Raw genomic sequence first — 12,246 nt, forward strand, 5'->3', positions numbered from 1 at the left:
ATGTGGGTTTTCTTGGGTTGGTTGGTTGGTTTTTTTTACAGGTTGCCTTCCCCCTTTTCTAGTTTAAATATATTAGTTGAGGTTTGGTGTGCATGACAAGTCATGGTGAATATAGATTGCCAATCCCAAATGCTGGCATATGGAGAGATGGAAATGTTAAACAAATTTAAAAGAGCCTGGAATCAAGGATAGGTCATTTATAAGAAGCAAAATAAGTCTTTCTGAACAGCACTTTGACGATTATATTTTAGTTTAATGCTGAATGGTTAGTCAGATTAAATTATTATAAACAGATAAAGCTGGTGTGGATTTTATTATATTGAAGCAATGTGTTGTTTGCTTTGTTTGCAAGCTTTATAGAATTCACAAAATACTGATACAGAACTTATGAAAACTTAAATGTAATATTTGTGGAGAATGCAGAACACTTTTGTGAGGTATTTTGTTGCAATATTGCTGATAACAAAGCCTCACATGGGTATGAAAAGAACTTGTATGTTGTGTGTCCCTTGTATCTTGAAGAGCAACTGGATTCAGGGGATGTGCCTTCATTGCCTTCAAACCTCCGTGCTAACAGCACAGAGGGATGTAGGTGCAGCAGTTGAAATAGGTGGATGGTGGCAGGTGCTAAGGAGGTGGGATGTATGCTCTGTGCTGTTAGGACTGGACTTCTGCACTTGCTGAATGATGCAGGGTTTTCTTATTACACAAGAATTAGCCTGGCTTAGTTAACAAGAAGAGAGAGTTGTTTCATTAGGAGAGTTGTAGGTCTTGCCAGGTTAATCTAGACTCATACTGATTGTCCTCTGCTGTAAGATACTTGCAGGTACAGAACTCTAAAGGCTGGCTGGAAACTGGTGGGGGGAAACGGGAGTTAGGAATCATACCTGTTGTCGGTTAAATTGCCTTCCGTAAGTTTGAGAATGTTGCTGTTAGTTGCATGTTTCTTAAGCAGATATAGACATACTTTCTCACACCTTACTCTTTCACTGCTTTTTAGACAGTTTGCTTTGCTGAATATATTAAATACTTCTGGTGGGTCCACTCAATGGAGAGAAATTGAACTTTTTGGCCACTGAATCCACAGAAACAACAGTGTGTTTTGACACCTGTGTGAAGTTTTGATTTGTAGTACAGAATCAATAGTGTCTACCAGATTGTTTACCAGAAGTCACTTGCATGTGGAAAATAGACAGTTGATATCAAGAATCAGCAATGTAATTGTTTTACTAGGTAGAAGATATTTGATCTACAGGTTGCAACAAAATTTCATATTCCATTGTGGTCTTCAGTCTACAAGATTGTTGCTGTTACGTCGTTTGTCAAATTCTTCTGACAGATCTCCTGGTATTCTGTGTTGCAAAATACCACGTTCTCTCTAAAAGAAGAAATGCATTCTCTTACAAGAGCGTATTTCTTTGTCGTCTGACCTAGCACTGTTTAATCCTAAGAATAAACATTTTGTGATGTCTTAAAATTAAATTCACCAAAGCTGAGAGTAGCACAGGAGTTTGTTCTTCCTTCTGGGGAACTCGCTGCTGCCCCCATCCTCCCCAAAAGGTACGTTTCTACTTGTGGACCAAACATACCTAGCTGTTTAGAATTGCCCCTGTAACAAAACAAAATAGTTACGTGAGCCTTCAAAGCAGCCAGGAAGCAGATGTATAAACATTGCTGTGTGTTTTGAAGTGCAGAAGACAGGGAGCCTGAAAACAGGTCAACTGAAATATGACACTTGATTGTCTCTTAATCCTAGTGGAAAAGAAGAAGTCTAGTGCTGAACTTGTTTTACTGTTTGACCACTGTAGAACTGGGTTTTTATTCTGAAGACTCCTCTTCACCTGAGGAGCGCTTTTCTAATCAAGTGTTCTGCTGGTCAGTGCCAGCTGCTTCTGTATGTGGAGAACTATACACCATTTTTATGTATGTCTATGTCTAATTGGCTTTGGAATATCTGCTTTAAATTCAATAAAATGGACCTTAGGAGCATGACGTTGAAGATTTGGACTCGAGGACCTAGGGGATGTTAAATGTTCTTGTGTGTACCTTAACGGGACTTCATCAAATTATTGTGTCATCTGTAATCAGTGAGCAGATTTAAGGAGCCACATAGATAGCCGTTCTTTTGTAGGGTCTTAGAGAAAAGGGGTTTCTTACTCCTCCAAGCTTCAGCTTAAGGTAGTACCATATACCATAAGGTATACTGTTTTAAGGTAGTAAGCAACAGGAGGTGCTGTTCCTCCTGCTGTAGATGTCCTGAAAACACATAATTATGAAAATGTAATTAAAGTGAAAGCTGTGTCTAGTCTTCTTTCTCTCCTCTTCCATTGACAGTTGAGAAAAGCTTTGTTATATAGTTTAGGTGCAAATATCACTCAGGAGGGCTGAGATCTTTTGGAAGTTCTACACATCTTTAGCTAAGTGTGTAGCTACAAGCATCACAGTTATTTACTTAAAGGTTATCAGAAAACAGAGCTCTAGTGCAAGTCAGGTTTTCTTAAAATGTTAAAAGGATTGATCTATAAAACAAATGTTATGACAATTGCTAGGGAAACTTACCTGTACTTTGAGTCTGAAGTAAGGCAGTGTAATTGTATGTGTGTGCTTTTGCTTTAACCTTGAAATAGTACCTTATTTAGAGCAGAGCTAATTTTTAAGCTAAGTGAAATTGCTTTACCTTTGTAACTTTGTAATGGTGGTTACTGATTGTACTCCACATCATAGAATTACAGAAGCTTTCTTCAAATACTGCCTGGCTTTGTCAAAAATATACTATGAAGAAAGAATAACTAGGAAGAAGTGGTAGCAGATGAAGCAAAGTTAGCTGTTGCAGAGAGAGCTTGCAGGTTGTCCTTACTTACAATTCTTTTGATGCTCCAAAGCTTGGATGAGTCCAGGCATATGCTCTAATCCAGGGGCTTTCTTTAGTGCCTACCAAATCCAGCAGCTTTCCCTTCCTGTGCACCTCTGCATACATGTATCTGCTCCTTCTCCATGTGGTCCTGAGTATCTTTTTTCTCATGAAGCCTTAACAATCATTGAATGTCATGTTCTTTTCTTCCCCCCTCCCCTCCCCTCCCCATTTCTTTTCTTTTTTTCCCCAGACAGCACAACATAAAAAAATTCGCGTAATGACTCCTGCAGCCTAAACTACTTTCTCCCCAAATTTCCCCCCTTCTTGAAGTGGAAATTCTTGGTCACCAAACTACTTACTGTCGTCTTCTTCTCGGGAATGCATCTCCAATTAAGCTCCCTAGATAGCTTCTCTGGTATTTGTTGTGTATGGTGGAGTTCTTGTTATGTTTTCCGAAGTTCTGTTCCACTCTGTCTCTCTCTTTGGTTTACGTCAGGGTTATGTCTGATACTGGCTCTGATCTGTCCGGATCCTTCCTTTTTCTCCTGAACTTTTCTGTGGTAATTTGCTCCTTAGCTTGAGGACTTCTACCTAAGTAGTGCTCAAACTATGGACAGAAGGGGCTAAAGAATTACTTTGTCCACACTGATCCCAGATGGGCTTAGAGGCAAGGTAATTGCAGATAAATTGGTCGTTCATTCTGCTACTTGAATTGTGTATTATTTGAGAGCCATTAAATGTGTGTGCTTGTTCACTGGCGACTGAATGATCCCTACCATACTCACTAGTAACAGGAGGATTACTTAACTAGTTGCTATAATACTAGCTTCTGAACGAGGCATTTCTACTGAAACTCGTGTACAATTAAATAAAATGTTAGAACGGTATAAAGTACTGGAATAGAAGACAAAAGTCTTTAATTACTTTACCTTCAACTCCTCCAAGGAATATGAAAATGTTCGTCAGCAGCATGAGGAAGTCAAACAAAGCCGAGAGCAAGCCAAGGAAGAACTGAAGAATCTGAAAGAAATGCAGAACCCAGTGACAAAAAAAATCCAGGAAACTGAAGAATGTTTTAAAAGTCTAGATATGAAAATCAGAGATAAGGTAGGTGTTTTAAGTTCTCAGTTAAGATATGTACTATTTCAGGTGTTCTGCGCTCAGCTTTGTAAAGTGTGAAGCACTAACTCTTTCTTTCTAATGTGTCGTAATTGTTGTGAAGACATTTTTCTGCAGAACTTGTGCCCTTGGTTCTTCTTGACTTCTCCGTGTCTGTGTTCCACTAAAAGCAATAGAACTCAAGGAATACATTTCTTAGTAAACCTTCAGTACAACTCTGAAGGTCCACTCTCTTGGTATTATACGGGTATGCAAATTTTATATTTCTCTTCATAGAGTCTTGAAAACCTTCAGGACTATAATGTTACAGTTTCCCCAAGTTAGATACATGTATTTAGTTGCCTGTTTTCATCCATTCTGTAGTTTGGGTTTGTGGATGCTCTGTTTATCTTCGTAAAATGTAGCCAGTTTGGGTGGTTAATTTAAGCTAAGTTACAACTTTTCTGTCCTAAAAACATTCCTTTAATATCAAACCTAATTCTATAAGTAGGGTATAATTTTTTTATTAGAGAGTAATCTTCCATAGGTTGTGAATACTTCTGTGTGTGAAAGAATTTAATGGTAAACCTACATATGCCTTACAGCTTACTGTCTGTTTTTTGAATAGCTGCTCTCTGGGGATATGGAAAATTACTATTTCTGTGTAACAAATAAGAAAGTACTGTAATTCCCAGCAGGATATTAACTATCATGTACTATTCAGGCTGCAGAAGTCAGTGTATGCATAGGCTGCACAAATTTTTAATGGATAACCAAAGTTAAAGGATAACATGAGAAGGTTTGCTGCAGTAAGTTCTGTCTGAATGTAACTGGTCAGATCAAAGGGCTTGGTGTGGAGACACGTGTGACACCTGTGGAGGACTGCTGTCATGAAGCATCTTGTAGAATCAGGGTCTGAAGCTTTGGTGGAATGTAGTGCACTGTGAGCTAATACACCGTACATGCACGTTCTTTGAACAAACAAGCAAACACCCTCCCCACAAACAAACTAAAAAACTCCTACAGAAACTGTAAACCAAAACCAAGAATAAACCAGAAAGACCAGACAAACAAAAGCCACAAATTGTTGTTCACACCACTTCTGTTTTTGTTGTGATGTGAACTGTACCAGGCAATTTTGCTGACCCGGGTACATTATTACTAGAAAGCAAGCCATTTGCTAAACGTGTCCATTGAATTTTGTGCTCCACAGTTCTGTGAGAGTTTGTTGTGCAGTGATTCAAAATACCTATATTATTTTTAAATGTTGCAGTTTTACTGAAGTGGGCTTTTTGGGAGTGGTTGAGGTTGGAGGGGTTTGTTGTTTGAGAGTATGTATAATTCCTTAAAGGAAAGTTAACAGCTGGAAGCTTGAAATTAACATTCATAATACAGTAAGGGCCTTCATGCTTGTGAAGTGCTAAGCTTTGTTTTCTCTGCTTGTTATTATCCTGCTAGGTTTTACCATATCTTTCATTTTAAGTGATGTTATACTAATGTATTTTTTCAAATAGGAACGAATTCTACTAACCATTGCTACCATGATTTTTAGAAGTATTGGGCTATATTCATATAAAAGTTATCCTCTGCTGGTATGAGTTATACTCTGTATGAGAAACCTAGGATGAAACAGTGAGCATAGTAGTTTCAACTTGCAAGGAGCGTACTCAGCATAGGCTATTTGCTGCAGAATTGTGAAAGAAAAAATGGAGGAATGGACTAGCTAAATGACTTGTACTCTTGAATCAACATATTTTTCTGCTCAATGTAAACTTGTAGAGTAAGGCTTTCACACACGTAAATGTTCACAAGATTAGCTGTATGCTGAAATGGTGTTTAGTTTGGGCCCAGAAGATGAATTAGGTGCATTTTGTTCTATAGTACTCCAGAAACCGTAAAGATGGGAGGAAGGAAAAGATGCTACATTTCAAATAAGTAATTTATAGAAGACAAAGGAAGAGCTATGGATGTAATCTGTCTGGACTTCTGTAAGGCCTTTGATACAGTCCCCCACAACATCCCTCTCTCTAAAGTGGAGAAATATGTATTTGATGGGTGGACTGTTTCATGGATAAGGAATTGATTGGAAGGTCACAGCCAGAGGGTAGTGGTTAGTGGCTCGATGTCCACATGGACAGCAGTGACAAATGGTTTCCCTCAGGGGTCCACGCTGGGACTGGTGCTGTTTAATAATTTTGTCAATGATGTAGTGAGATTGAGTGCACCCTCAGCAAGTTTGCAGACGACACCAAGCTGAGTGGTGCAGTTGGCACACCTGAAGGGAGGGATGCCATCCAGAGACACCTGGACAAGCTGGAGAATTGGGCCTGTGTGAACCTCGCGAGGTTGACCAAGGCCAAGTGCAAGGTCCTGCATGTGAGTCGGGGCAAGCCCCGCTGTTATAGTTTGGCTGCGGCCGGCAACAAAAGCGCCACGCGGCCGCCCCTCCCCCCGCCGGTGCGTGGAGGACAATGGAAAGCAACAGGCAGAAACCAGTGGGTCGGGATAAGGGCAGTTTAACAGAACAGCAGACAAAGGGAACAGGAACGATGATACAGGTAAGGGGAAAACACAACACAAACTGCACAACCCACAGAGCCGCTCTCCTGGACTGGACCGCCGCCCGTGCTCCCGAGCCGCGAGTTGAGTTCCCGCTGCCCCGCTCCCCCCCCACCGGAACCCAGCATAATGGCACATGGTGTGGAATACCCTGCTCTGTTTGGCCAGCTGGGGTCAGCCTGCCCGGCTGTGTCCCTTCCTGGATTCCGGTGAAAATTAACCCTGTCCTGGCTGAACCCAGGACACCCGCTATCAATACAGGCTGGTGGATGGAGGGCTTGAGAGCAGCCCTGTGGAGAAGGACTCGGTGGTACTGGTTGATGGAAAGCTGGACATGACCTGGCAACATGTGCTCACAGCCCAGAAGTCCAACTGTATCCTGGGCTGCATCAAAAGCATGGCTGGCAGGTCAAGGGAAGTGATTCTGCCCCTCTGCTCCGCTCTGGTGAGACCCCACCTGGAGTCCTTTGTCCAGCTCTGGAGCCCTCAGCACAGGAGAGACATGGAGCTGTTGGAGTGGGTCCAGAGGAGGATCACAAAAATGATCAGAGGGCTAGAGAACCTCTACGAGGAAAGGCTGAGAGAGTTGGGGCTGTTCAGCCTGGAGAAGAGAAGGTTGCAAGGAGAGCTTACTGCAGCCTTTCAGTACTTAAAGGGGGCCTGTAGGAAAGATGGGCACAATTTTTTTAGCGAGTCCTGTTGTGACAGGACAAGGACTAGTGGTTTGAAACCAAGGAAGGGTAGATTTAGACTGGATAGAAGGAAGAAATTTTTTACAATGAGGTGATGAAACACTGGCACAGATTGCACAGAGAGGTAGCAGAGGCCCCATCCCCAGAAACATTCAAAGTCAGGTTGGACTGGGCTCTGAACAACCTGAACTAGTTGAAGATGTCCCTGCTTACTGCAGGGAGGTTGGGCTGTATGATCTCTAAAGGTCCCTTCCAACCCAAAGCATCCTGTGATTCTGTGTGCTGGTGCCTGGCCTTGTCCCTCCCCAGGTGCAGGACTTTGTGCTTCCCCTTGTTGAATTTGTTGGGGCTCCTGCCTTGGCAGGGCATGAACCTGGGGTGATGCTGAGAGCAGCCTCAAGCCATGACTCGGTGCAGGAGAAGCGATTTGGGCACTGCTGTGGCGAGGCTGGTGGGAGAGCAGAGCTCCGGGAATTGGGGGCTGAGGGTGTGGTGGGGAGGAGGACAGGCCTGGGGAGATGAGTGTTGGGGCTCAGGCTGGCCCTGGAGACCTCCTGGCTGCAAACATCTGCCCTGGGACCAGCTGCAGAGCTGCGGGCCTGGATACAGGACTTGCCTTCAGGGGTGCAAGGACTCACCTTCAGCCCCACCACTTGTCTCGCTCACATGTGCCTGTGCAACAGTGCAGCAGAGCACCATGCTGTCTGCCAGGCTGGCCCCGCGGGCACCCCGGACCCTGCTGCCTCCTGAGGAGGGTCTCCAGGGCCAGCCTGTGGCCCACCAGTGCAAGACAGCAGGGCTCTCTGCTGCACTGTTGCACAGGCGCGCATGCATTCTATTGCACGAGTGTCACTGTATGGTTTTGGAAAACGACCCCCAGCATTGGTCCTGGCAGCTCTGCATCCATCCTGTGGTTTGTCTGGATGCCCGTGACGGTGTCCTCTACCATGGCTGCCTCCAGCACCCAGTTGCCAAAAGACCTCTTCCATCTCCTGATGGACCCAGGAGTGCAGGGTCTGGAGGAGCGTTGGGTGGTTGTGGAAACTGTGGAAACAGAGGGTGTGATGACATGGTCCCTGTAGTCATTGTCCGCCTGTACTGAATGCAAGGTGGACTGGATCCCCCTCTTGCAGAGGGGGCACTCGGGCTTGCTCTCAGCCCACTGCAGGATGCGCAGGTAGCAGAACCAGTGGAGACATGGCATGGCAAAGCTGGCCTCCTCCAGCTGCCCAGGCAGGTGGGACAGTGGTCCTCCAGCTCCGTGGCCACGCTCTCCACTCACTGTCGTGGGCTGGGGGGACCTGGCGATGTCAAGTTGCTCTCTTTCACTTGTGCTGCAGCAGCCAGTGTCACTCTAGAAAAGGAAGAGAGGCCATGGTCATGGCTGGCCTGGGGAGGGATGGAAGAAATGCCCAGGTCCCTCAAGAAGGAAACCCTCCCAGCTGCCCAGGGTGAGGTTCACACACACACACCCCCCCCCCAGCTCACCTCTGCTACTGAGAGTGCGGCTCCTGGGTGCCCCATCTGCCTGAAGCTGGCGGGGCTGGGGATAATCCTCCAAAGGTTCTGGGCTCGGGCACAGAGAGCTTTATGGAACAACTCGCCAAGCATGGCACCAGCACCAGGGGCTCCCTCAACACTCCAGACCTTGCAAACTGCTCGCCTGGAGTCCAGACAGAAGATGGATAGATGTGATTGCCCAGAGAGGTGGTAGATGTCACATCCTTGGAAACATTCAGGATCAGGTTGGATGGGGCTCTGAGCAACCTGATCTAGTTGAAGGTGTCCCTGCTCACTGCAGGAGTGGTTGGACTAGATGGCCTTTAAAAGTCCCTTCCAAGCCCAACTAGTGTGTTTCTTACTGAGATATTCTAATACTGCTTTCCAGTGATTATTTACCATTGTTTTAATTGTAATGTATAGCTGATACTTGTAGATAAGATTATAATAAGACATTTCCAAACCTGAGTTTTGTCCTGATGTTAAATGATACATCCAAGACTAATTTGAATGACTGAGATTCTGCCTTGAAGAAGCCCTCATGGAGCCTGAAATTGTGGAAAAAGGCTGAAGGGAATATGTTATATACCTGGCTATGGCATGAACAATTTGTATGGCATCAGGCAAGTACACAAGGTGTTAGAGGTGTATTGCTACTTTTTTGGACTCTGTGACAGTAGCTTTTTTAGGTACTGAAACCTGTTTCCCTCCCACTTACCTGCTTAGTTGGGCTGTGAAACTGAAGTTCTTTTAAAGGAGAATCAGTGCTGCTTGCACTGTCAGGAGATAGTTTTGACCTAAGGCAAAACCTCAAGGCTTTTAAGTGCCATAACTTAAAATTGCTTAAATTGCTTCTTCTTCATTAGTTCTTCACTTTTACATAGATGCTGCTTGAATTTATTGTAACTTGAAATTTATCTTTATAGATGCAAGCATTTGGTGAGCATTTCAAAGATAATTATGCTGTAAGCCAACAGGAGTTGATTAATACATGATTTTATTATAAAAACAGTATACCTCTATTGTTGGCCCAAAAGTTGTGGGTTTTTTTCAAGCCAAATTTCAATTTGGCGTTAAGAGAAAGCAGTTTAGCGTTTTAAGTCCTCTCTATTTTAGACGCACAGACCTGTAGGGAACAGAATTGTCTTCAGTCCCTTTGGTCCAGGCTTATATCCAATATCAAATAACTGTAATCTTGACTGCTTCTGGAGATCGTGCTCTTGGCTTGAGGATATAATTGTGAGAGCAGAGATAAGCCACCTCTTCATTATGTCTTTTTTACACTTTGTTGGCGAAAAGCTAGATATGGTGTTACAGATTTTGCCTGCAGGGAGCTGAACTCAAAAGTAAAGGTGGAGCTAAATCTGGGAAGAAATTAATGTATCTAGACACTGAATGACTATTTCTCTTGTCTCTCTTTGTGTTAAAACCCTTTTAAAGATTTGGTCAGACTGAATCCCTAGTAAAATTTAGTGCTTTGGGTGTGTAGGACATGTAGATTCTGAAAAAAAGAAATTGGCCCATTTTGTAGGAAGTGGTTGATAAAATTATGCGAGAAAAGCCTACAGTAATTTCCACTTTAGGCTGTTTAAAGGCACTTGAACAGGGTGGATTATGAAGTGCAGTTTTGTAAGTAATATTTGACAGTATAAAGCAGTGTGTTGTGGTTGTGCCATGAAAACCGTAAAGACAATACAGTTGTTAATCTGTTCTGTAAGGTAGGTATAGATAAATATATGAAATGGGGCAATGGGCACAAACTGAAGCATAGGAAGTTCCAGCTGAACATGAGGAAGAACTGCTTCGCTCTGAGGGTGTCAGAGCACTGGAACAGGCTGCTCAGAGAGGATGTGTACTCTCCTTCCCTGGAGATATTCAAGACCCGCCTGGACAAGGTCCTGTGCAGCCTGGTCTAGGTGACCCTGCTTCAGCAGGAGGGTTGGACTAGATCACCCCCAGAGGTCCCTTTCAACCCCTAACATTCTGTGGTTCTGTGAACTGAAAATACAAAGATAACTGAAAAATTGAATTCTAATTCCTTGCTAGTGTCCTGATAGTGAGAGCCTTCAGAATTGTTTTGTGAATATTTTGCATCACTTCGATGGGAGCGAGCTTCCTCTTCAGAGTGCCTGTCTGAGGTCTTTGGAGAGAGTATCACAGAATCAGTACTGCTGATGCCGTGAAAAGTCGGAGTTGAAGACTCCGTAGTCAGAAGACTATTAAGCAGGTATTCTTTATGACAGCGCCGGGCACACGGGGATCTCTCCTCCAAACGTGCACACCAAATACCCTGTCATTTCAGGTTAAATACAATCACAATATACATAGTCATTATATTTCCAATATATACTTAGCATGTTCATGACTTTTCCAAGAACTAATTAGCGTATGTTGATGTCTTTCACGCATGTCTGTTAGCGTCCTCGGGTGGTCTTTGGGGGTCTTAAGATGAAGGCTTATACTCCTCATCACAGTGTCCGCTGGTTGACCTTTGTTTCTGCGCAAACTCAGTTCTAAGATCAGTTTACCGTGTCTTTCCAGGTTGTTTTGCTCTGGCCTCATTGCCCTCTTGGTGCCTCTTTATCTCTGTAGCTTGGTGCATCTGCCCTCCCAAGGCTGAGCTGTCCAAAGAACATTATTTAGGAGTCTCTCTGTCTTAAAACTTTCCTATCGCTCCCCAAAACAGCAAGTCAAGTTTGTCTAAGTAGCGTTTTTTAGGAGCCTTTTTATCTTAGAGCTTTCCTGTCTTCTCAAAACAGCAAGAATCTACTTTAGTTTAATTACAGTCACTCTAGTAAGTGGAAATTTTACGTTTATGGGTATCACATTCCTCCTTTTCTTTTGAGGATTTGTAGCTAGAAAGCTATGAATCCTCCCTGCTGTATTTTGTAGGTAGGGACCTATGGTACACATTGACTTCCAACCCGCAGGGAGTCGCTTTCTGTTAATGCCATCGCTGCATAGCCACCAATAATCATCGAGTAATGTACAGGGCTCATCAGTGGCTGTGAGATTAGCTTCGTAAAATGTTCTGCCGTTTACCCAGCCAATTGATACATTCCTAAAATAATCCTGGTTCAAGGGGCTATAGGTTTCTAATTGGGTTCTGTTACAAAAATCAATATATACTACACCTGTCCCTTTCAAATCTCAAATTCCTACTTCTACTGTAGTTTTGTTGATCCATTAATCATTCCACCCGTCCCTGCAAGTGTATGTGTGTATAGAAAGGTGTGTCAGCACGAACAAGTGTTGGATCTTGCTTTTCATAGGTAACTACTATTGCTAACCAATATCTGTGTGTTGTTATCTAATATTTGTAGGCCAAATCTTGGCCTAGTCATGTAGCTCGAGTTGTCGTAATCACAGTATCATCTATTGTGTCTTTTCCAAAACTCAGACCAAGTATTATTGTCACAATTCTGATGAGTATTCCTATTCCAATTTTACCCTGTATAAAGGGAGTCTTATGTTACCTTTTGGTAAGACAGCGCAAATCCAACAATCTTTAGCTCCCGTGGCATTCACTGTCATCTGAGTTGT

General features: G+C 43.4%; 1 protein-coding gene across 1 annotated transcript in view; it reads left to right on the forward strand.

Moving 5' to 3' along the window:
- The window catches only part of SMC5 (structural maintenance of chromosomes 5), a 65,128-nt gene that overhangs the window by 8,930 nt on the left and 43,952 nt on the right, over positions 1-12,246 (forward strand). Inside the window, exon 7 of the mRNA XM_075410753.1 lies at positions 3,800-3,961. Coding sequence (XP_075266868.1) covers positions 3,800-3,961 — 162 coding nt within the window. The remainder of the gene's footprint in view (positions 1-3,799; positions 3,962-12,246) is intronic.

This window comes from Opisthocomus hoazin, chromosome Z (assembly GCF_030867145.1).
Source record: "Opisthocomus hoazin isolate bOpiHoa1 chromosome Z, bOpiHoa1.hap1, whole genome shotgun sequence".
Taxonomy (NCBI): Eukaryota; Metazoa; Chordata; class Aves; order Opisthocomiformes; family Opisthocomidae; genus Opisthocomus; species Opisthocomus hoazin.